General features: G+C 42.0%; 2 protein-coding genes across 3 annotated transcripts in view; one reads left to right on the top strand and one right to left on the bottom strand.

Moving 5' to 3' along the window:
- LOC307045736 (SUN domain-containing protein 1-like) overlaps positions 1 to 12,374 on the bottom strand; it is a 33,658-nt gene extending 21,284 nt beyond the window's left edge. The window contains exon 1 of the mRNA XM_079691651.1: positions 10,371 to 12,374. The gene's annotated coding sequence lies outside the window, so the exon portion shown is untranslated. The remainder of the gene's footprint in view (positions 1 to 10,370) is intronic.
- The window catches only part of galnt1 (UDP-N-acetyl-alpha-D-galactosamine:polypeptide N-acetylgalactosaminyltransferase 1), a 46,622-nt gene that overhangs the window by 5,485 nt on the left and 16,545 nt on the right, over positions 1 to 24,592 (top strand). For both annotated transcript variants that reach the window (XM_079691649.1, XM_079691648.1), the window contains exons 2-4: positions 15,570 to 15,682; positions 23,738 to 23,877; positions 23,967 to 24,135. In XM_079691649.1, the coding sequence (XP_079547775.1) occupies positions 23,739 to 23,877; positions 23,967 to 24,135 (308 nt within the window). In that variant the 5' untranslated portion in view covers positions 15,570 to 15,682; position 23,738. The remainder of the gene's footprint in view (positions 1 to 15,569; positions 15,683 to 23,737; positions 23,878 to 23,966; positions 24,136 to 24,592) is intronic.

The following is a 24,592-nucleotide window of genomic DNA, read 5'->3' as shown; positions in this document are numbered from 1 at the left end:
GGCCACTGTCAGGTTCACGTTATCTCACACATGCCGCATTTGACTGCAGTGAGTTTTTCTAACGGTCTATACAAATGACGGTTAGGACAGTTATCAGATAAACTTCCCTACAAGCAAACCACCCATACAGAATATTAAAAGAATTACCCTTTTTAAAGGAATAATAGTTGCTATATGGACTGTATGTACTCTCTTCCTGGTGGACGTTTCCTCATTTATCTGTGAACCTTTCTTAGTGTTGCAACACAACCTGGAAAGGCGAGCTGCACATTTGGTATTCCACCCCTGCTTGTTGTGTCTTTTGTGTTGTGATAGAGGTCGTATGATTTGTCTGTGTCTGATGCATATAGGAGGTAAATAACTATAGTGGCGAGATGAAACCGCTTTCCTTCATTGTATGGCTGCAGATACTGAGGGCCCTCCTGCTCAGTTGAACAGAGGTTAATCACATTTCATATAATTCATCATAAGAGGCCTTTTCATAGGGTTTGGTTGAAGCATGTGTGGCCTGGTTGTGTGTGAAGACCTTTACAGTCTATGGTGAAGACGAAACTCATTGAGTGAATGAAAGAGGAGAGAATTATTGTTCATGAGTGAGCATGAATTAACAATGCTGTAATTATCTCAAGAGATAAGAAAATGTATTCACTATCGAGCCTGTAAGAGCCTTCAGTTGCAGAGCAGAGCACATGAAGATGTAGACAGGGAACCAATTAAATTAATCTGTCATGTTCCTTAAAGGGAGGGAAAAGAGGAGCATGTATTATTTATTCACAGTGTGTGTGGCTGCCTGTACAGTAAGTGTGCAGTAGGACAAGATCCTTTGTAGCTGGAGGGAAGCTTCTGTTTCTGCTACCTGTAGCATTGGTCCCAAGTTGCCAGAACAAAGGCTAATTGATTTGATCACAGCAATATCTGTGTGGTGCAGTTATACTACGTAAAGGGAAGCACTGATATGACCATAAAGGTCAGAATCGTAAAATATAGTGGTTGTTGCCCTTAATTGTATATGTTTTAAGTTCTCAGCACATGCATTTGTTCAGATTTGTTTCCATGTTCGCGACCCAGCCTCAGAGCTGTATATCTGAACTCAACCCTGTTTTTAGGCATGACTGTCCAGCATTGGAAGGAAATGAATCATGTTCCTCAATTCAAGGCCGTGGAGTCGGCATGATGCGTTTCCTGCTATGTGTGTGTGTTGAGTGTGTATTCAAGCCTCAGCAGATGTGCCTGCTTTTATGTATGTGCCCCTCTTTTCCATCATTAATTTGGGAGTTTTGCAAACTGGGAACATTTTGGCCAACCTTCAGTACACAAATTCAGTTAAAGGTGAGAATTTAGATTACGATAAAATTAGGTTCTTGTATAAGACATGAATGACATGATTGAGGGCCCTCAGCATGTATAAAACTACAAAGATGTTTGTGTGTTAAGATACGTCACTGTGGCTTCAGCTCATATAGAGGGCAAGTGTAAGTATAAGGTTGTGTGTGCTTCCACTGTGTAATGGAAATGGTGGTAATAATCATGATAATAGTATGTTTGGGAATGTAGTTAGTTTAATGTGTACAAAACTCCCAATTATAAAGCCTGTGCACAAAAGATTACTGAGATTTTTTTGTGTTTGTAGAAATGAATTATTCTTTTATTAAGTATATTAAACTGAAAGTGAAACATGTAAAGGTACAACATCTCTGCTATCCATCGCATTGGTGTGTATTGGTATTTATGAATGTATGTGCTCGCCATAGAGTGTGGCTGTGGTGCATTTATTGCTCCGAGCTGCTCAGGAACAATAGCTCTATTCTGGCCCATGTCTCCGGAGAGAGGCAGCAGCATTCGGCGTTCCCGGCACTCTGTGTGCCAGCAAGGCTTGGTTTGGGATTGGGTTTCCACAGCCACCTGGAGCTCAGAGCACAGGAATGCCATTGTTCCTCCTTCCAGACTATGGCCAGATCAGACACCCATGCAAACACACACAGACACATGCATGTACACACACTGGACATATAGCTTGCAAGAAGAAGAGCTCATATATCGTCTTCCTGTCGACCCCAAAACTTAGGTCACCCTGCTTTGTAACGTGGACGTTGCTTATATAAATAGACAGTGGAACATCAAGCCTCTGCCTGCCACTGAGACCTGACATAAGCAGCAGAGCAATATGCTTGTCTGAGTGGCTGCTAGGTATTTTTAGCTGCAAAGGACTGAAACAGATCTGTGTGCTGAATTTCTTGTACTCACGCTTTTTGTTATGCCGTTTATCACATCTGATCATCTGCAACCTAAATCTAAGACTTAAGACATGTGAAATGAATGAGCAGTGATTTGAAATGCAACCAGTACTCTAGGAATTGCTCAATTAATCAATTACTTTATTTACAAAAGAGAAGCAGTTAATCATTTAGTCATTTATCTAGCTAAAATAGCCCACTATTGATGCTGTCCCTGTCTCCTTTCTCTGTATTATTATTCAGGACAAGCTTCTGATGTTTGATAACATCAACTTGAGCCAGACAAAATATAATGAGCAATTTTGACTATCGTATCACTAATTTTTTACATTAAAAAAACAAGTGATTTATCTAATGATTGACAGATGTATGGATTGTTATTTGTTTATGTTTAATCCTAACATTTTTAGTAAAGGAAAATAATAGACAAACATTTAACCAGACTTGAAAGGCTTAGACCTTGAAATTAAATATCAATTCAAAACAGCACGTATTGTCGTAGAGAGACTAGAGCAAGCGTCGTGACACCTCTTCTCTTATCTTTGCCACCCGACGAAATGTCTTTGTTCATTTTAAAGTTGTCTCTTTAATCAAATTCTTCTCTCACAAGAACACATTTCACAATCAGCTCTAAGTCATCTGATTACCGAGTTTTGTTTACTGGATTTTGTTTTTAATAATGTCGTCTGATCACGGCACGCATCAGAGACTTATCTCCACACTTTGCATTAATGGGTCTTAGCAATGTGGCAGTGCAGCAATAACCAGATTTGTTTACCAAAGATATCATAATTTGATATGTGCATTGATATAACTTAAAACTTTGTTATCCTTATTAGAACAGAGACAGTTAAGAGTAGGGATGGGTATCGAGAACCGGTACTAAGTCAGTACTGGTACCTGATTGGACGGTATTGGTATACCGTTAAGCCGCTGGACAAACGGTGCTGCTATCGATATATGAATTACGCTACTTCCTTAGTTTAAACAATTCTGGGCTAACGGCTACTTTAGCACGTAGCTGGCAAAAGCGATCTTTTCTACGTCATTTTATCTGCACAAACAACATATCACATGGAACAAATACAAATAAATTACGATAAAATGACTGTTTAATCTTCACATCTTGTAATCATGTCTATCATTTTGAGCACCAAATTATTGAAAAGCATCGATAAGAGTATCGAAAAATACCGGTATCGATAAGCAGTTTCGGTATCGATAAAATCCTAACGATACCCATCCCTAGTTAAGAGTGACAGGAACTGTTGGGATAGGGGGGACATGCAAAAAACAATTTGCTGTGTGATTTTTAATATTCATTTATCTTTATTTGTTATTATAAAAGTGAGCTTGGGTGTGCTTCTTTTTCTGTTTTAGTTTGCTTAGATTGACTTTTTGTCTGGAAACTGGCAGCCTGCATTTATATTCCAGAAACGCTCCGATTGTAGTTTAGCTAGATGAGATAACGCAGACCTAAATGGTTGGTCTTCAGACAAAGTGAGAGAAACAGAAAACAGAGGAGGTTGAGTAAAAGAGAGAGAGAGATAGCCATGAACAGCATTTAGTTATTTCTCTCAGTCCTCTCAGGCAATCTCAGCTGTGTGTGTGTGTGTGTGTGTGTGTGTGTGTGTGTGTGTGTGTGTGTGTGTGTGTGTGTGTGTGTGTGTGTGTGTGTGTGTGTGTGTGTGTGTGTGTGTGTGTGTGTGTGTGTGTGTGTGTGTGTGTGTGTGTGTGTGTGTGTGTGTGTGTGTGTGTGTGTGTGTGTGTGTGTGTGTGTGTGTGTGTGTGTGTGTGTGTGTGTGTGTGTGTGTGTGTGTGTGTGTGTGTGTGTGTGTGTGTGTGTGTGTGTGTGTGTGTGTGTGTGTGTGTGTGTGCGTGTATTTGCATGTGTCCTCTGGCTTTACAGCGGGTCACATTAGGGATAGAGTTGCACAGAAGTGGGTCAGCCAGTGCCACCAGGGAGTCTTGCCAGCTCCCTGCTCCCTCTCAGGCTGAAACCAACTAAAGGCCAGCGCTCACACACGAACCTCGGTTGTGTGTTCGGTGTAGGTGTACGCTTTGTTTGTTGGTATTGATTTTTGGTATGTGTGCGTTAATGCACAGTTTCACAGACACAGTGTGATCTTTGCTATTCTGTCATTCTTTGAGGTAACATGCCCCCGCCTTGTTCACTGCACTTTGACACCTTATAAACAGCGTTGCTGGAAACTGAAACTCGGTAAAGCTGTGAAGGAAAAAAGAGCAGCACGCCTAAGCTATGGTGCGGTATGTTTAGACCGCATACAGGGCCTCTTCGGATGATTCAGAGACTGTGTCTCGGCTGGATGGACTCAGTGTTTCTGCCGGCTTAATGATAAGGAAATAGGATTTAGCCCAGTATTCAGCAGTGGTTTATTTCATCTCGTAGCTGCAGTCTCTTGTTTTCTGCATTGGTTCTCCTCTGACAAGGACTTAGTGATCTACTTTTGTTCTCAGTTTGCTTTCCTGCATTGCTGAGTTGAGGTGACTTCATGAGGTAATACCTTGATAGTAATATAAGCAAAGTACAAGGCTGAATGATTGCACAATATGGCAAAGATCACACATAACTTCAATCCAATAGGAATAAAAGCTGCGTCTCCAAATGAAGTGGAAAGCATGTTTTTAACAATGACCCACTTTCACCACAGAGGAGCTTAGGTGTGAAATGTGCAGGGATTCAAGAGTTCAGCAGCAAATACTACATTTGATTTATTATTTACACAACCTCTTCCTCCAGTGTTGACTTTGCAACCAGTCAAAAATAAATAGCTGTCTGGAAAGAACTCAAATATCTGATTCATGATTTTTGATTGGAATACATCAATATTTTGAATGAGCCAGTCTCAACATGCATGTGATCCACATTCCAGCAAATGAAGGATGACTTCCTCACGAGAAGCTATAACCTGCTTCATGTTGTCATTGGAAACATGGTAGAAACATTTAAGTATTTAGAATGATTAGTGTAAGACACGTGGCAAAGTTGTGCCATTTGAATGATACCATAGGAGCTTTTTGTGTTAATGTTTAAAGCGCCTTCAAGAATAGTTCAATTCACCAGGTTTTCCAGGAACACGACTACACGTAGTGTTGGCTAACTATTTTGTTTTCTTAAATTAAAACTTTATATGTCAGTGTGGTGTTTAAAACTTTCCTCCAAAGTGGACAAAAAATCCTTGAAAAAATGAAGGTTTAAAAAAAAAAAAACAGTCTGTTCAGCAAGGAAAGTGAAACCCAACAAGTAGATCAGAAATACACAAATCAAAATGTGTTGTGTTTTTTGTTGGCACATGAATATTCTGAGAGTGAGTTAAATGCACAAGCATCTTGCGTTTGTTAGTGAAGACAAAACAGATGGTCATTTTTAGGGATGCTCCGATCGATCGGTGCTCTCTATAAAGGCCGATCAGGAGAGCCGATCACATGATGTCAAATACATTACACTTTTCTCTGTGCGCGGCAAAACAAGCTCGCCAAAATGGCTTCACTAGTCTGGCAGTATTTGAAGGTGTTCGAAAGACAATAAAATAGCGGAATGCAACGTGTGTGAAGCAGGAATCCCTCGTGGTGGAACACAACAACGACAATTTAATACCACAAATCTCATTAGACATTTGAGAGTTTGTCACGTCAAAGAATATGGCGAGTATGAAAGGCAAGCCAGCGCTAAGTCAGTAAAAACTCTGTCATCCACTCAGTTGACAGTTAGTGACACATTTAAACGGAAGGAACCCTACAGCAGGGACAGCAAGAAGTCAAAAAGAAATAACAGCAAAGGTAATGGAATAGTAAATAAATATATAATGCTACACAACAGAGCTTCCGTTAGAAAGCTCTCCCGGATCACCTGTAGCTCCGCCCGCGGTGACTGACCGGTGACACACACTTCAAGTTAGACCTAACACACTTAGCTATTTTATCTACCTCTGGAACAAGCTAAACTAATTATAAATATATTTATTCTTCACTGTCGGGTCACTCATTACTGGATCAGACGATACTGACGGGCTGTCAGGAGAGGGAGGGAGGGAGAGAGGAAAAGAGAGCGCTCATTTCTCGCTCAAAGTTAATGTAAACTTGAATAATGTACTTCATTTGAATGTAATAATTATGTTGGTTGTTTGTGAAAGCGCATCATGTATTGAAAAATGAATCTGAATTTTTCGATCCGTTACGATTAAAAACTGAAGCAATATAAACATGAGCCCCATTAACTGAGTTTTAAACATCACTTTAAATGGAAGATCCCCATAGCCCCCTCCCACCTTGTGATCGGATCGGCGATCGCTGTCGGCCGATTCTCATTCCGGTGATTGGCCACAAAATCCCTGATCGGAGCATCCCTAGTCATTTTGGTCATCATGATAATAGCCAAATCCTACTTCCACGTCTTTTCCACACCTGAACATGTCATTGCAACTTTAATAGCTTGAACGAAATCCAATTGGATTTGCAATTTGACTTGTTGTTGCAAGCACAGTTGGCTAGACTTACTAGTGATATCATCCAACGACAGTGTTGACTTCCCAAACAGTACTACCTGTGCTTGGATAGCACAAAGCTAAACAGGCAACAGAACAGCCTTGCATTGAGTAACACTATACTCCGTGTTCAGCTGAGCTCCAACAATTCCCGTCATTGTGAGAGTGTGCTTCTGATCATGCGTCCGTATGTTGCTCACAGCATCTGTTTCACTCTGAGATATGACCCAACAGGAAAAGACAGTTTCCATGGCGACAGGGCCGGCTCCTTGCCCATCCCCCCCAAACCCGCCATAGAAGGTAGTGGAATATGTCCCAATTTTAGCTGACTCATGGAGAAACACTTGTGTTTCACACGCATACACACATATGTCTCTACTAAATTCAGCCTTGAATTATATTTTTAGCATCTTCTTAATGTCTTTGACAATGTGTGTGAGTGTGTTGCCTTCTTCATCCAACCGTTTTATCTTTTAAGACTTGAATGACAAGGGAATTAAGATCTCAAAGTTAGAGTTCTTTATGCTGTCAATTAAAGGAAGGTTGTTTTGTGTGTGCATGTTGGCCATGTTGCTCTTTATTGATCTCAGTGGGGACCAAACATGACTTTTTAAAGGGTGGCAGGCAGAGTGCGGAAGACCAGTGCTAATGCTGGTGCCTCGGTCAAGGACAACGGCAGCATGAGTGCACCATGCAGCATGTCTGTCACCCCCCTCCAGCCCCATAGTGAGGTAGTTGTAGAGTTCAAAGCCAGGACCTTCTTGCTGTGAGGCAATACTGCTAAACACTGAGTCACTGAGCTGCTCTACCCACAGAGCTGCTAAAACAAGAAAGCCCAGGGAGAATGTATGGAGATGTATCACTCCATATATCTCTCTGCTTTTTTCCAGAAGGAGATCACCCTGTTTGTTCCTGGATAACAGTTCCTAATTGGACTTGTTCAGTGCTTTCACTTTTGTTTTCTTGCAAAGCACATGTCAAAAGACGGTGCTTGATAGTGATACATGTTGTCCCTGATAAAGATTTTTAAGACCAAGCAAGTATGGAAGGTGAAAGAACCTTGAGACTAATATAATGTCAATTGTGTTTATAGTTACTGGCTCACCAATCAGTTTTGATTTGCTCTCTAAAACTCCTTCCCATTAGAGCAGTGAATGAGTTAAAAAAGTTCAGTTTACTTGTCAAGAGTTGCCTCTATGACCCCAAACAAACACAAATGTTTCCACGAACAGAAAAAAGCATGTGATTACTCTGTCAAAAGTGTGTATGCGCTCTCAAGATTGTTTAGTTCATTCATTGTTGAAAACAGTAGGCGATGTGTCCCCTGGATGGATTCTGTAGCTTTTGGATTTAGAGGAAAGGAGATCACTAGCGGAGGGCACAAAGAACAGACTCTGGCTGTAACAGCTCTGCGCTCTGTCTCGTGTGACAGAGCGAGCTATCTGCCCCGGGCTCACCCTGACCAAGGTACAGCCCCCCCCCCTGGTCCTGTATACACACACCCATCCATCTCTTGCCCTTATCTCCTAACAGGCTGCTACTCTTGAGTGTCTGTTTGCATGTGTGTGGGTCTGTGTGTTTGTGTATGTCATAGGACTCTTTGAGTGGAGTTGTTCTGGCCCGGTCACACTGATAGGAGTATCAACTTCTGGCTGATTGACTGCAGAACAACAGGCCCATTGTTTTTCAGAAACTGCAATTCTACGAGCCACAAATGTCAGGCGCACTGTGCTCGTGTTTCTTGGGAATGTGTGTTTGTGTGTGTGTCGTATGTGCTACTGCAGTATAATCTGCCCGAGGCTGGGATGTGGGTCAGTGTGGCTGCAGCTCTGCTGGAGAGGAAGCAGCAGGTCACTGCCTCTGTACTCACTGCGGGGGGATATTTACACACAGGGACTTTATGATTCATTTATTAAAGTGTACGTTTTCACTAAAATGTTAAATATGTTTTATCTGGGATGAAGTCAAATAACATGTAATGTAAATGGATTCCAGTATGATTTAGTGCCGTTTTAAGAGTTTAACGCTCATTTTGAGGATTACAGGGTTTATGTTGGCCACGATAATCATGATATTGAAATGTTTTTTTATATAATCCTGAACCTAAAGCAGGGGAGAACCTTGAACCTTTTTTTTTGTCGCTGCTGCCTTTGTTCTTTATGATCAGGAAAATGGAATCGGGAATTAGAATTGGGGTGCACAGGAGCATAGTGATAGAAAGGAAATTATAAATATGTCTAATTTGATAGATTTGAATCAGGAAAGCTAGATTATGTGTTTCTCCTGCATTCATAAAGCCATTAGGGTGTGTGTGTGTGTGTGTGTGTGTGTGTGTGTGTGTGTGTGTGTGTGTGTGTGTGTGTGTGTGTGTGTGTGCGTGTGCGTGCGTGCGTGCGTGCGTGCGTGCGTGCTAATGACCTCAGTCAGGTGCTGCTTAATTGAAAGGATGATGCGTGTGTTTGTGGGTGAGTTGAATGTGTATGAATGTGTTTTTACCTTTGCCAAGTGATGCGATTTTGTGGAAACCAATAGGCTATTGATTGTCAGTTGGATGACGTACAGACTAATAGATCAGGCCACTTTAAAAGGCCCGGTCCCGTTGAATAGGAGGAATAATGAGGACAGAGGAATGTTACATGATGCTGCCATTGAGGGACTGAAAAATGTCATTCTCTCCAGCGAAAGAACAACAGATCTGTTCTTTGTTGAAGTCTGACGTTGTGGATATTACATACACTTGCAGTGACTAGCCACATTCAGCTAGCCAGTTATATTATATTTGGACATACACAAGTTGTGTACTTACTCTGCTGTTTGTAAAGTGCTACATGTGGAAAATACAGTACAGCAAATATGTTAATCCCAGACATTGCCAAGACGCCAGAAAAGAGGAAAAGTTTGCATGCTGTGCCAAATTGCGAGGAAGTCTTTCCTGGAACACGGCTGCTGGCCAGAGCTGGGACAGCAGGGAGGTTCAGAACCAAGAACACATAACAAGCCTCCAGATGTTACCAAGAAACACAAATATAGTTTGTGTGTGTTAATCTGTGCTGTCTAACACAATGTTTGGGCACACACCAATGAGGCTACTTGCCCGGTGCCCCACACTGGCATAGCTTCAAATACAAAAAAGAAATAAAAAACCTATTAAGCTCATTCCTAGGAGGTCAGCGCCCACCTTCAAAGTACGGCCACACAGCTGTTATTGATCAAAGTAAGCTATTTGAGCTTCATTAACGAATATATTTTCTTGTAAAATGTCTGTGGTAGTCAGTAACATCGGTGTTATAACAAATTGACCACCCGCTAGGAAGTTTTCCTCACGTGGCATTCCTAGAACGAGTGTGTCGTCTCTGTCAGGTCTGTTAACAGTGATCCAGCGTCCTGCTTTCTCTACTTTCAGTAAACAGGAAGCATATCTCTCTCTCTGTCCGAGTCTCTCCTTTCCTCTGTCCGTTCAATCGGTGTTCTTTCTTCAGGTCTCCCTTTGTGACCACAAACAGTAGGCCTATATCTAGAAAGTTCCACAACACATCCTTTTTATGAAAAGCCAAACAAGCTGTTTAGGGAGAAGTTTATTCTAGGATAAGAGTGACAGGTTGGTATGTACAGGGAGCGAGCTGCTTCTTACCTATTTTCTCCTTGGGCTATTCCTGGCGTTCCTGTTCCTCCCTGGGCTTCCCCTGGAAAGCTGTCAGAAATGGTGAGCTACAGCTACAGTTCCATGTTGAACTGGTGTTGTCATCTTTTGTTGCCTTTCCTCTTGTCCCTATTTAGCATGGATTTGGTGTTTGTTCGTGCATGAGGGGTTGCAGGCCCCTTCAGGCCTTCCTTTCCCACACCACTGGAGACGTGAGGTGTTTGACAGAGCAGGGGGTCGAGGGAGGGCTGTGAGGAGGTGCAGTTGGCACAGGATGAGAACAACATTGTTTGTTGTTGCTCAGTGCAAAGATGCCATCTTCTCTCCCTCTGTTAGAACAAAGGCTACAAAAGGTCACATAACACATATAGAAACCCTGGATGGGATACTCAAAGCTAGTTATCACTCAGTCTTTACAAACTTTTTTTGAGTCTTACCCGGTTTCTCCGTCTTCTCATCTCTGTGTTTCTCCGGCAGAGAGAGTGGAACAGTTGGGTTTAATGCTTCGCCATGGCCGCTTGGTCACAGTGTGTTCACGCTGAGCTTGGGGAATTGTGAAGGACTGATTTGACTGTCTGTTCTTTCAAGCTCAGCCCACTCTACCCTCTAAATTGTCCAGAACAAAGGTTGTTTCAGAGCTCCTCAACCTTGTTTGGCTCTGCTTTGAAACCTCAGTGGCCTCAAGCCTTAGCATGCCAACTATAGCCAGCTGGGTGTTATGTGGGCGCAGACGGGTATAAACCACATGATGTGTGTGCAAAGTGATTTAATTGTGCTTGCTGCTAGAGAACTTTTGCTTGCTAGCAGTGATTTCATCATGAGTCCGCCCATGAGCTCCTCCTCACCTCTGCATTTGTTAGTCTGTCTCAGTCACTGGCCTTTTGGATTTACGACAGGAATTACGTCGACCCAGACTGAATGGAAAGAGGCCTGCGTGGGAGACTTGGTGGATTATAAACAGGGAGTGTTCTGTAGCACAGAGATATAAGCAAGGGAAGAGTGAGATGATGAGGACCCACCCTTGTGGCTGCCAAGCTGCATTAGCTGCGTTTGTTCTCAGCCGCTCACAGCTGGAGCAAAGAGAAGTTCAGCTGTAGGGTTGTGCGATTGGACGAATATCAATGTGACGCTTCCTCCCTGCATTACACTGTAAGAGTATTTACTCTTAGTGTAAACATTCAAACATGTTCATTCTGTTTATTCTTTTATGAATGTTATGCTGCTAGACAGTTTTCAGGGCTTACCGCATCAAAACAAGCGCACTGCAGCAAATGAATGTGAATTTGTCACTTCTGGTCGATACTTGATCCGCCCTAATAAGGTCAGTATTGGCACAAAGTCCAACAGATTGTATTGGTTTATTTCTACAGAGAATGGTAATTGTCGTGCTCAAGGGAGAATTGGAGTTGTAAAAATGGTGCTCAAGTTATGCTCGGATGTTTTTAGAACAGAAGCTTGTGAGGCCTTACAGCAACACTAATCCTCCAACTCTGCGACAAAGTGGACTCAGTATTTCTGCCTCTAGATCCTTGTTTCAGTGTAGCGTTGGCCTACATAATGTCATGTTCCTCTGGCACAGCTCACTGTTTGGACAGGTCCATCTCTGCTCACTTGCTCTGCATTACACATCTGACCAAGGCCCAATCCCAAACCACCCCCTACACCCTACCCCTACACACTACCCCTCTGTTTGCACGTTCGCGCAGAGGGTCCGCCACATTAAGTAGTTCCAGCAAACATCCACCAGTGGCGAACCGTCAGGGCCTTCAAGGTATTCAGAGAATACCCTGGAACACTCAGATAAAACAAACAAAAAATCGATTTAATTATATAAATAAAATGTATATAAAATGAATAAATGAGAATGGTATCTGTGTTGTTGATCTGTAATATTACAGTGTTACGTTGATTTGTTTGTCCTTCTCTGACCATGCACTACGCATTTCAGTGGTTTTGTGTTAGAAAAGAAAGCAACCAATCAGATCTTGTTCTGGGTCTCTGGGTCTCTGGGTAGAATATCCTTCAACCAGGTATTCTACATCCTTGATAGAATGCCCTGACCGTTGCACTGAATGAGAGCGTACGTTTGGACTAACAGTTTGATCAACCAATCATATATTGATTTGTAGCCAATGGGCGTATTCTTTCAGAGTTTCCCTCGGTTCCAGGGTACTCTAGAAGGCCCGCTAGTTAACTGGCTCGAGACAGAGGATCTAGATGAATGCGACGAAGCAATTCATGCCGTTTTATTGTTTTTAACGTTGAAAGGGCAAGTGCAACAGGTGAAGATGAAGTTGTTGCGGAATAGTTGTGAGTGCCCTTTTCAAGACGACAATTCAGGGAAAATACGGACATTATAACGCGGGAGGGGGGCGGCGGCGGGGGCTGTGTGTGTCTACAGAAGGTCCAGTTGCGATAGACACGGTTCGCCACTGACATCCACTGATACATTGCGATGTTAACAACCTCATGACAACCTGATATTTTTTTAACTTAGGATCATACCTGTGTTTAGTCTAGAAAAAGGTAAATGTGTGCATTTGATTATAAAGTTGTGTATATTTACAGACTGTTGCAAAAAAACTAATAAAAGAGCTTTACAAAGAAGTAACACAATTAAAGATGTTTGGAGTTTTATTTTAGTTATTAATTTTAATGTTTTGTCTTAATAGATGCTGATTTGAAACCGTTGTTACATACAGTTACGGCATTTCCTGTTTCTGCTGGAGAGAGGGGAGTTTGTCCCAAAGCTTGCCACTGTATTTACTCCCTCCACCTGACAGGAGGGAGCCTCGTTGAGCTGCGAGTGTCACTCCACGCAGTTCACTCCGTCACGGAGGAGGAGTGTGTAGGGGTAGGGTCTAGGGCGTGGTTTGGGATTGGGATTGGGCCTAAGTGTCCATCTGTCGCCGGACCACTGGGGCATGGCATACTGATGTATGAGGAGTACGTGTGTCTTCGTGTTGTAAGCCAACATATTGTGTTTGTATAAAAGTAGGTCCGTTTTACAGCTGCAATCCTATTACTAATTGTGTTTTGAATGACTGAGGGCAGGGTTTTCTTTTTAATAATAGAGCAGTTAATCCCCAGGTGGAGGAAAAGCTGAGGTCGCTGCATGTGTTGGAAGACCTCCCAACATAGCTGCACTGCTGGAGAACAGCCCGATGAATCACACAGACGAGAGCTGAACAATGAATCTGAGTTTTAAGAAAATATCAACTGGTACAATATACAAATTGCTGGGGAGCGTTAATTGTTTGCAAAATAAGTGTCAAAATACCAATCTGATTAATAGTATGTTGCTGGAGAGATTTCAAGACATACAAAAAAACGTTTTTGGTAAAGACCCTCACATAAAATCACACAATGACAGGAATATATGATATGTTTTTATAATGTATGTTGGATTAACTGTCAACAAATGTAATTCCTTCCAAAATGGTGAACCATATTGCAATTTTGGTCTAAAATATGCAAAAGATGTGTTTAAAAAAAATGTTGAGCACCAACACAGACATCTGTCATTCAAAACTGTTACGTGCTGTACAGTAATGAAGTACAGTTGTACAATGTTGACTTCCTGTTTCTCTGTCTCTATGTGGTCATTGGCTCTCTTTGTTGCCCTTTGTGGTTGCTGTCTTTGTTGTTTACCTCAGAGATTGGTGTGTGTGTGTGTGTGTGTGTGTGTGTGTGTGTGTGTGTGTGTGTGTGTGTGTGTGTGTGTGTGTGTGTGTGTGTGTGTGTGTGTGTGTGTGTGTGTGTGTGTGTGTGTGTGTGTGTGTGTGTGTGTGTGTGTGTGTGTGTGTGTGTGTGTGTGTGTGTGTGTGTGTGTGTGTGTGTGTGTGTGTGTGTGTGTGTGTGTGTGTGTGTGTGTGTGTGTGTGTGTGTGTGTGTGTGTGTGTGTGTGGAGGGGTAGGTTTATTTTGTGATTTCACAGGGGAATCTGATGATTATTATAGAAGCTCTTGCTTGTCCTGCTTCCAATTTGCAGATGGATTACATTCCACTCAAACGTTGTGTAGGTGTGTGTAAGATAAAAGGAGAGAGGAAAGAGGGATGGAAAGAGAGACCGTTTATGCCCTGTGACAGAGGAAGAGAGAGAAAGATACAAGTAGGGAGGAGAGAAGGATGAGACACAGACAGCTTTTGATTGTTAGGGCCTTTCACACACTTGAGCATACCTGCACTGCAGTACAGCCTCCTCACACTCACTAACGCAGGAGTGTGTGGGCTGGCAGGGAGAGATTTATGGTATGCTTCTTTTTTTGTAATATAAACTCTGAACACACACAGGCTGGCAATATGAGGCCCCATTAGGCGTGATGACTTGGCTTTAAAGTAGGCCAAGGACACACACACTCTCACATCGTACACACACACACACTCGTGCACAAACACATGCATGTATGCCCACACCGAGTCATATTCACGCTCATCTTTAGTCTCTGAGGATTTTTTAAAACGGTAATCCTGTGAAATGAGGAGATTTGAGAATCCGTCATTTGTCGATCCGTCATATCCCTCCTCTCCTCCATCCCTCTGTCTTCTCTGCCTTTCTGTTTTTTATTCCAAGGCTGGCAGAAAGTATTTAGTTAGGTTTGACCTTGAAGTGGGTGTGGAAGGATTAAGGGCGATTGATTTAAAACAATGTAAAGAAAAACACAGCCAGGCTGGCAGTTTGTAAACGACTGAAAACTTTCCAGAGTCCTCTCTTCATAAAGGTTGGATTGAAAGAGGATGATGCATTTCCACCAACACCGGGAAGTGTTGATGTAACTGGAAACATGCCTGGTGACATCGTGACTCTGACAGTGTGATAGTGTGAGAGAGATAAGTGTTATTATTGTGTGAGCACAGCCAGGAAGTATGTTTGAGGCCGTTGACTGACATTCTCTCTCTCTGGGCTTCCTGAGGTGGATCTGGTGGTTTGGCAATCCGAGGTGCGATCGGAACAGTTTTACTCTCTTTCTCGAGCTGTTTGACCACAGTCCCCAATCCACATACTGTAACTGGAATGTTAAAGAGATAAATAAAGACAAAGATCCTTCAGATTATTCCCTGGCTCAGCTTCTCTGGTTTAAGATCACACGAGATGTGTTGCATAACTGCTTTACATGCATGCTGCTCTTGTACTCTTTTTCTGCACTGAAACCATGTTTTTATTCTGTGTCTGTTTCTCTTTTGGTAAAGGAGCATGTTTGAGTGACGCGCAAAGGAGGAAGTGGGATCTCTGAAGCTCCGCCCCCTCTGCTGGTGGAGCACCCTGCACATCTGACCAGAGAGCCCGTTAGTCACTTGGACAGGTATGAGCATGAATGATGGGGGTCACTTATATTTTACAGTTGGCAAATTATCACAATGTATTTTTCCACAGACAAAGAACTGCAATACGAAAAAAATGACTTGCAGAAAAGACAGTTAATGTAATGTTTATTTCAGAAGTTTATCATAACCTGTCAGTCACACTGTTATTCGGCTGGTGCCCTCAACGCTTGCTGCTGCATCTCCCTCCACCACCTTCTTCCTACAGCTTTTGGTTATGTTGATGTCGCTCAAGTATATTGTATAATATGTAATTAACATGGGACTAACAAACCGAATCCATAGTGAATAATGTAACTGTCTTGCTTAGGGTCACTCCAGATGCTTTCAGTTGTGGTTGTTAGACTGCGCTAATCAGGCATGTTCTTTTCTTTATCCTTACCTTTTACAGTAGAAAGTCTTATGTGTATGGATACATAGAGTTGATATGTGTTGTGTGCATATGTGTTAAACTTTCAGCTATAATGAAGGAAATAGATATTCTGCTAACCTTTAACCCATCACTGCCTGCCATTATGCATGCACAACTAATATATTCAAGGTCATATTCAATCACCATACGCTAGGAGCTTCCACTGGCGCAGGGTTGTATCCACCATCACTCTTTTGTTTAAAAAACAAATCTATTTTTAACACATGCATCCTTAGCCTTAGCTTGCTTACAGAGGTGAAACACGTGTGTCTCTTCCTGATGTGTGTGGTCGATGATGTGTTGCAGGCGTATATAAATGTACTACTTACTCCTTTGGGGTCACAAGTTTCGGGTTTTCTTTAATGACTGGTAGTGTTAATGCATGCTAAAATGTTATGTTCTGAACATGTTCCTTTCAAGTATTTCTTAGTAGAAATGGTACTCAACAATTCTCGAAGAACAAATATTCGTATGAAATATTGATTTCCAGATACTGTAATGAGATTCAGGGACATTGCTCTTATTTGCTCAGGGTGGCTGTACATGATTCAATCTGCCGCAAAATACTAGAAAGTAAAAGCACAGTAATATTTTTTACATATTCCACATTTTTATGTTCAAAGAATCCAGGTAGACTGTAGACTGTAAAGGTTAATAGACAGGGAAGCCCCGCTGTGATGCAAGAGCCTCGTAAATCCGGCCTGCTTGACACACGTTGCGGTAGAAGCAACGCTGAGAGCAGCTGACACACAGCAGAGGCCAGACACACTAACCTACAGGTCAAACTGCTCAGACTGTAAGTATTGGGATTGATCAGGGTGTGTTTGTGATTGTGGATGACCCTGTAAACACCAGTTGTTAGTTATGTAAATAGTATTATTGTGCCTTTTTTCTTCAACTGTGCCGATCAGTGTAAACAAAACCTCCACTCGGTATGATATGAGAGCCCACTGGCGGCACACAGACCAAGAGGCAAGATGCTGTGGTTTGTGTGTTCTTATATCTGTTGCAATGCCTGCCTGTTTGTCTTTGGTTTGCTGGGACTGAAGAGCCAGGCTGCTGCGCTTTCTCCAACCGTCAAGGGACCACCCCCTGTGACAATAATGTGTATTGATTTTGCCCGGAAATAAGCGAGTGATTGGAGATTTAAGTGTTTAATTCCACTTTGCTCCTGTGCCAAGCTTTGCATTGGTAATCTATTCCAGCTGGGACTTTCATGCTGCCATGGGCAGTTCTGTCTGCTTCACTCTTTGCCTTACACTGAGTTTTTCAATTTCGATGTCTCTCTCTTCTTTCTTTCTACCTTCTGTCTGACCAATACTTGTTCTCTAGTGGTCCGCGAAGGCATTGCAACAATTTGCAAGTGGGCCGCCAAATAATTTGCAAAACATTATGATTTGTGTGGAAACATTTCATTATTAAGAATTTTTTTTTTTCACCTCTTTTCCTGTTTCTTTCTTGATCCTCCTTAGCAACGGTCATTACAGTCCTTGACAGCGGTCTGTTCTACTGGATTAACAACGTGTCACATGTTCTGAGTTTACCAATCAGAATCGAGTATTCAACTAAAACTCGTAATAAAAATGTCTGTTTGTTACGGATGGCCAGGTCCTTTTTCTAATTAAAATAAAAAGTACTCTGAGAACTTCATTTAGCCTCTTATGCTCTTTAGCATTTTATGGGCCGCGAACATTAGATTCTTAAGTGGGCCCTGAGTTCAAAAAGTTTGGAAACCGCTGCTTTAGACCATCAATTATATCATTATTGTTTGAAGAAGTTTTATTTTTCAATCAATATTTGCTTATTTAACTATTTAAGTATATTTATATGTATATACTGTATATATATATATAGTTTATATAGTAAACATAAAACTATTATAAAACACGAATATCATGTTTAAATTGATCGCAAATCTCTTTTATTGTCTTTGTTCAGCATTTGTGATGTCAGAACATCAGATTTCTACACAGGAAAAGAGAGTGCCTCAGATCTTCGCACACTTAGGGGCGTCCTGCTTCTATGGCGTCTGACAGGTTCCAACTGGAGTGTCAATCATATCGAACGCTAGTGGAGAAGTTAAACAAGCGTCAAAATGGTGCAGGAGCAAAGAGCATCGGAGCAACAAACTGAATCGAGTTGCCCTCCTTTACCGTCTCTGCTTCTTTCACCCTCTCTGCTTCAATTTCCTCTCCATTGAAGGTTTGTAGTTAGGTCCTTTTAAGACAAGATTGTGTTAGTAAAAGTGTAAACACTGTGATGCTGTTATCCTTGGATGCTCCATCCACAATGGCCTTGCTTGAAAAAGGAAGAGTGGCTTCAAGAATGTTTTTTTAAATCATCAATGTTTAGGAGGTAGCCCTAATATTCAAAGCCCGTCATGATTTAAATCACGAAATGTTACATAAACACGCAGTTCCTGGTCATTGTCATTTTGTGATCAATACAATTTCCTATTACAGACTAAACTATTGCGACATTCATAAAATAACTGTTTATGGTGTTTTCAGTGTGAAACTACCGTCTGCTCTTTTTCGCTAAAGGTTAAGTGTAAAAACTTGTATTACGAGATGAAATACATTGAATACAAAACCCTGGAGCAAATCTTGTTAATGTACGAAGCAATATATAAATGTGAATTCAGTCACACATGGTAGATCTGCAGTACCAATGCATTCTATGAATAAAATATCCTCAGGTGCCGTGGACACACTGTTTCTCTCTATCAACATTAGCAGCTCTCCCTCTCTCCCTGTCTCTCTGTCTCTCTCTGTCTCTGTCTCTCTCTCTCTCTCTCTGTCTCTCTCTCTGTCTCTGTCTCTGTCTCTCTCTCTCTCTGTCTCTCCCTCTCTCTCTCTCTCTCTCTCTCTCTCTCTCCGTCTCTGTCTCTGTCTCTCTCTGTGTCTCTCTCTTTCTCTCTCTGTCTCTCTCTCTGTCTCTCTCTTTCTCTCTCTCTCTCTCTCTCCTGCTTCATGGAGTCTCTGTTCTGCACTAAAGGTTATGAACGGTAAATGAAGTGACCCCAACCTATTTGCCAGTCGCAGCAGTTTACATCAGCTACTCCATAGAGAGCCAGCAATGCGGGGCTTCAGGCGGCCTTGTTCTGTTTCGCTTCCCTAATATTAGCCTCGTCCTGCTCCAGTTGAACTGTTCTGAAAATCGCCACTCCCATCAGAGAGCTTATCAAGCCCATGTTAGCCAAGGACAGCTACTTCAACAGCACCGTCTCTAGTGTTCTCACTGAATGGGCTTCAAAGAGCATTTCTACACACTTGTTTATGACGGAGAGAGTGGTTTGATTAAAAGGCATCTGGTTTCATAAAGAATAAACTAGACTGTTCTGAGAGCATGCATATAAACAGTTTGTCGTTTATTATATGAATTAGCAGCGCAAACTTTGTGTTGATTAGTAACTCGTAAATCTTCCTCTCTCATTGGCACTCCCTCATACAAACACTATCTCTCCTCCCTCTTCATTTTCTGTTACACATATAAACATGAGAACCCCAGAAGGAGGCACCCCGCTCCAAGTCATAAATTGTGAAGTCCTGGATCCTCTCGATCCACAGTTTTTCCAAGAGGTTGTGAGAAACGGTGGTTGTGCAATCTCTAAAGAGGGATTACGCCTGTGGAGGAGAAGAGAGGAGGGGGATATGAAGAGAGACACAGAGAAGGATGTGAAGGGGGAAATGGTGTTCTTGTAGGGAAGTAGTGATGGCAACCGCTCTTGAAAGGAGACGACATCACTAAGAGACGGAGTGGGGGTGGGGTGGCTGAGAGAGAAAGAGCAAAGATGGAGAAATAAAAGAAAGATGGAGGGAACGTGATGAGTTCATGGATTAGGTAGAAAGCGCGCAGGTGGAGATTTGTGTGTCTGTTTAATGTCGTAGGGAGCCAGGCTTTTTAAAAGAGACTTCAAAGAAACTAGCGCCTACATAAACTAAACTGGCACACACTCACACATGCAACACACACACACACAGGAGCAGCGCCCGGGGCTGCAGTGAGCACAGAGGAGACCTAAGGTGTCCTCTGCCATGCCTGATTTAGAAAAACAGTGACTGGAGAAGCACAGCTGAAACATGGCGGTTGAGACGTGTGTTAAGTCAATGCACATGTTTATACATCTCCTCTGCTGCTGCTTGGAGCGCTGCTGTCGACTTGTGTTACATCCGCTGTAATCAAATAGCATTCAGAGAAAGCAGTTGACATCTCTTGACAGCATTTTGACACGACTTTGTGAGCAAGAGTATATGTGTGCTTTTCTGTGGCGGAGTGCCTCCATGTGAGCGTGTCTCGCTCCAGTGTGCTGTGATGTGTTTTGCATACGTGCCGAGCTCTGCCCGTGCGCCAGGAAAGGTGAAAAGGATCCAAGTCTCTGCTGTAATATCAGGTTTTCTCATGTTTCTGTTGGAGGTCAAGCCGGGCCGGTACAAGCAGCGGTCAGACAAACTGAGAGGAGAGAGACTGTAGAGCAGAGACTGATTTCTGGCTTCCCGCTGATCCTGGAACTTTAAGAATGTTAGGAGGAGTGAGACATACAGTGAGACAAGCAATTTGATTCTTTGAGGAGATCTGGGAGGATCTGTTACATTTCCAAACAATTACTTAAAAGGAACATACTAGATAGGGTTTTTACCACATCTATGTTGTTATGTGTAGGGTTACAAATAATGAAAAATGAAGGTAACCTGGGTATTGAACTTTGGCTTGCAAACAAATACAGATACAGGTTGTATGACAAAGAAATAAGAAGTACAAACCAAGCTATGATAAGATACAGAATCATACTATTGCACTCATCTGTCACAAATGTGGTGTCTCTACACTTACTGCTCACATAGTAACACCTTAGTGGGTGAACCATAACTGCAATCAATGGTGTGAACACACCACTAAAACACACACACACACAGACACAGGATGTCGTGTGAAAATCATCACAACACACGGTAAATTAGGTACTTGTGAAACTAGGAATTAAAAGGTGACATTATTAGCTATATATTTACTCCATGAGGGGTGGGGGGTTTGAAACTTTGTTAACATTTATCTTAACATTCCTAGATTTAATCAATTATACTTATTTCTTATATTTCATTATACTTTCAGCCACACAAATTGCCATGCATTTGTGCAGTATGCACATATTTTAATTGTCAGTTATCGTGCTTTTTATTTTCTTGATTTATCCATTATTTGAAAAGAAAAGAACTTCACAAGCTCAACACGAGGTGCTGGAATTCCTTTGCCTGACCAAGTTCAATCCAAATCATAAAGATATTTGGTTCGTTCTCACATAACAAAAGCAGCAAATTCTTAAAAATAATAAAGCTGAAATCACTATCTGTTATTATTATTATTATTATTAGCGGATTATCTGTCCGTTAACTTGATAAGCTGATTGATTGTATAAGTGACAATAAAACTAAGTCTATTTGTTGGGCTGTATATATTTGACTTGTGTTTCATTAGACCATCCCAATCAATTTAAAACATGTTCTATTTAAAGGTCCCCTATTATACTGTTTTTCATCAATATATGATAGGTCTCAGATATATGCCAAACATGTCTCTGACGTGCTCCAAATACCAAACAGATCATTGTAGCATCCCATAATCCCCTCTGTTTCAGTCCTGTTTCAAGAGTGCTGATTCTGTGTCTGTTACTTTAGATGAAAATAAGGAGCCCCTCCCCACGCCCCTCTGTGAGATATTTGGTTAAAAAGAACACAATGGTGCTCTAGGAGGAGATTCAGGTGATAATTGACAAACAAATCTTTCTTCCTGAAACTTTCAAAATCTCTTTACACATAGGGGACACATGTTTGTGTATAAAAGACAAGAACAAGTGTATTTTGCATAGTAGGCGATCTTTAAATCATATCGCGTTTCAGTGTCTCTGAGATTGAGGTAGCTCCAGTGGTGAGGCATCAGGAAAGCTGATATGAGGATGATATAAAATGAATGGCTCTTTGTGTGGATGCCAGGCCACTGAGATACTATTAAACCATGGGTGACATTTAAAACATGATTTAATCTGCAGCTGTGTGAGTGCCAGTTTAAACTGATGTAACATGATGCTCTTTCATTAACCTTGTCAAAACCCTTGTTGCTGTAGCTGACTTGATTGGATTGAATTATCTATTTTTCTCTGGGTACTTACAAGCAAAGCCTTTGACTTATCTACTGGTGGTATCTCTGCCCTATTTTTTCTTTGTCAACTTGAGAGATAAAATCTTGCAAGGTTAAAAAACTCCCGTGAGTTGCACGACAAGCCACATGAGAAATATGAAATGATAGGTCTCGCGGTCAGCTCAGCATCCGGCAGCAGTAATTGGGTTTTTATCAAACTGCAGCAGTCTGCATGACCTTTTCACAAATAGTGCTCGCTGTAATTGACTATTTGTTGCAGACCTCATCTTTCATGGCGAGTATATATTACAATTTGCATGGTTATATTGGCTATTCGTTGTTAGTATTGTTTTTTCCTAATTAATTTGTTATTTCTGCTTATAGACATGTCTTGCTATACATACATACATACAAAATATATACTGCATAGCTTTAATCAGCTGTAACTGGTCACATACTATTACATTGGCTCAACAGGCACAAACGTCTGAAAAAAAGAAAACTTTGAGAGAACTGCTGTGGGAGGCATTTTGTGCAGCCAGAATCCTATCAGGTTGAATTTAGAAAATGCTGCTCTGCAGTTCTTCATCCTCAGTGGCCGCTAAGCAAAGCTAAACAAAGCTAAGCTAAGCTAGCTATGCACAAAAAAAATGTCCCTCCCAGGAGCACGAGAGAAATCACCGTGGCCAAATTAATTTTCTCCCTTCTGCTTGTGCTGGCAACCTGAGGGATCAGTGAGGCAGAGAACCAGCCAACGAGAGGAGACACGGTGCTGGAGGAGAGAGGGAAAGGGAGCAGAGGAATTTCAATGTGGCTGTGTCTGTCTCTCCCTGCCAAAGAAAAGCAATTACTATCACAGCTCCTCTCTCACTGCTCTGTGTGTGTGCTTACCTGTGAGTGTTTCCGACTGCTCTTTAGCACATAAGGATTTGGTATGTTACACGCATAAAGGGAAGATTGGCTTGTACTCTGCAGGGTGTTTGAGAAATCTGACACAGAAGATGTCTGTTTCCGCCGTGTAACTTAGCCTTCAAATCAGCTGAAGCTTTGCTAAGACTTCATAAAACGTCCTGTCCAGAACACACATATCTATGTTCACTGTGCTTTTAATGGTGACAAACGCCAACCTAAACGTTACAAATATGCATGTAGATTTACTGTTTTTTATCTGGAGTGAAACAGAAATTCAGCAAGTGCTCATTTTGACAGCCAAAAGATAAGAGACAGACAGACAGACAGACAGACAGACAGACAGACAGACAGACAGACAGACAGACAGACAGACAGACAGGGATGCAGAAGGAAAAATTGAGTTGTTGACATGTTGTGAAGAAGGGAGGAAGTGGGGGGATATGAGTATATATAGTAATATGTGTGATCTCCTCTGCAGAGCTTTCCTCAAGACTGTGATTGTGTGAACCATCACTCCTCACCTCAGCCAGAGCTTTAAACATCTCTCTCTTGCACTTCTGTCTCATGTCTTTATTAGGATGCGGAGGTTCGCCTACTGCAAGGTGATTTTGGCCACCTCTCTGGTGTGGGTGATGCTGGACATGTTCATTCTGCTCTACTTCAGCGAGTGCAACAAGTGCGATGACAAAAAGGAGAGAGGGCTGCCCGGGAGACAAGGTGAGTGAATATTGCCGTACATATCAACTGTGATCAATGAGACACACTCGGTCATCTGCCTGTGTTTAATGTGTGTGTTTCTCCTGCAGATACCCTGACCAGGCCGCGGGACGGGCCCGGTGAAGGGGGGAAGCCGGTGGTGATCCCGAAGGACAACCAGGAGAAGATGAAGGAGATGTTCAAGATCAACCAGTTCAACCTCATGGCCTCGGAGATGATTGCTCTCAATCGGTCACTGCCTGACGTCCGCCTGGAGGGGTGAGCAGCCTCCCTGCAGCTAATCGTCTGTCCTGTCACTTTCTCTTATTCCACTCATTAAGCTCCACTCAAAATGGCTTTCACTGGTATCCACTGTTGGAATAGTGCACACTGGTGATGCGTTATAAACCGCAAGCCAGAAGTCTGGCCAGAACGCTGCATAGTTGTTCTGTAAAGGTTAGTCAGGAGGATTAACAACAAAGGGCGGAACAGCAGATGTGTAGAGGCCTAAGTCAGGGTAGATAGGATAACCTCGACAAAAACTATAATGAGCTTTTTTTAGTTTTTAAGTGTTTTATTAAAGAACATATTAGGTATAATATATTGAAATACAATATCGAGCAATTCAGACAAAATGACCATAAATGATAACATTACAGTAAAAACACAGCAAATATTTCTAATGATATATAAGATAAAGTAAAGAGTGTGCTTTTAGAAAGGGATTAAAACGATA

Source organism: Notothenia rossii, assembly GCF_949606895.1.
Source record: "Notothenia rossii genome assembly, chromosome: 7".
NCBI lineage: Eukaryota > Metazoa > Chordata > Actinopteri > Perciformes > Nototheniidae > Notothenia > Notothenia rossii.
The sequence above is the reverse complement of the archived record's forward strand: the minus strand, read 5'-3'. Positions and strand labels throughout refer to the sequence as shown.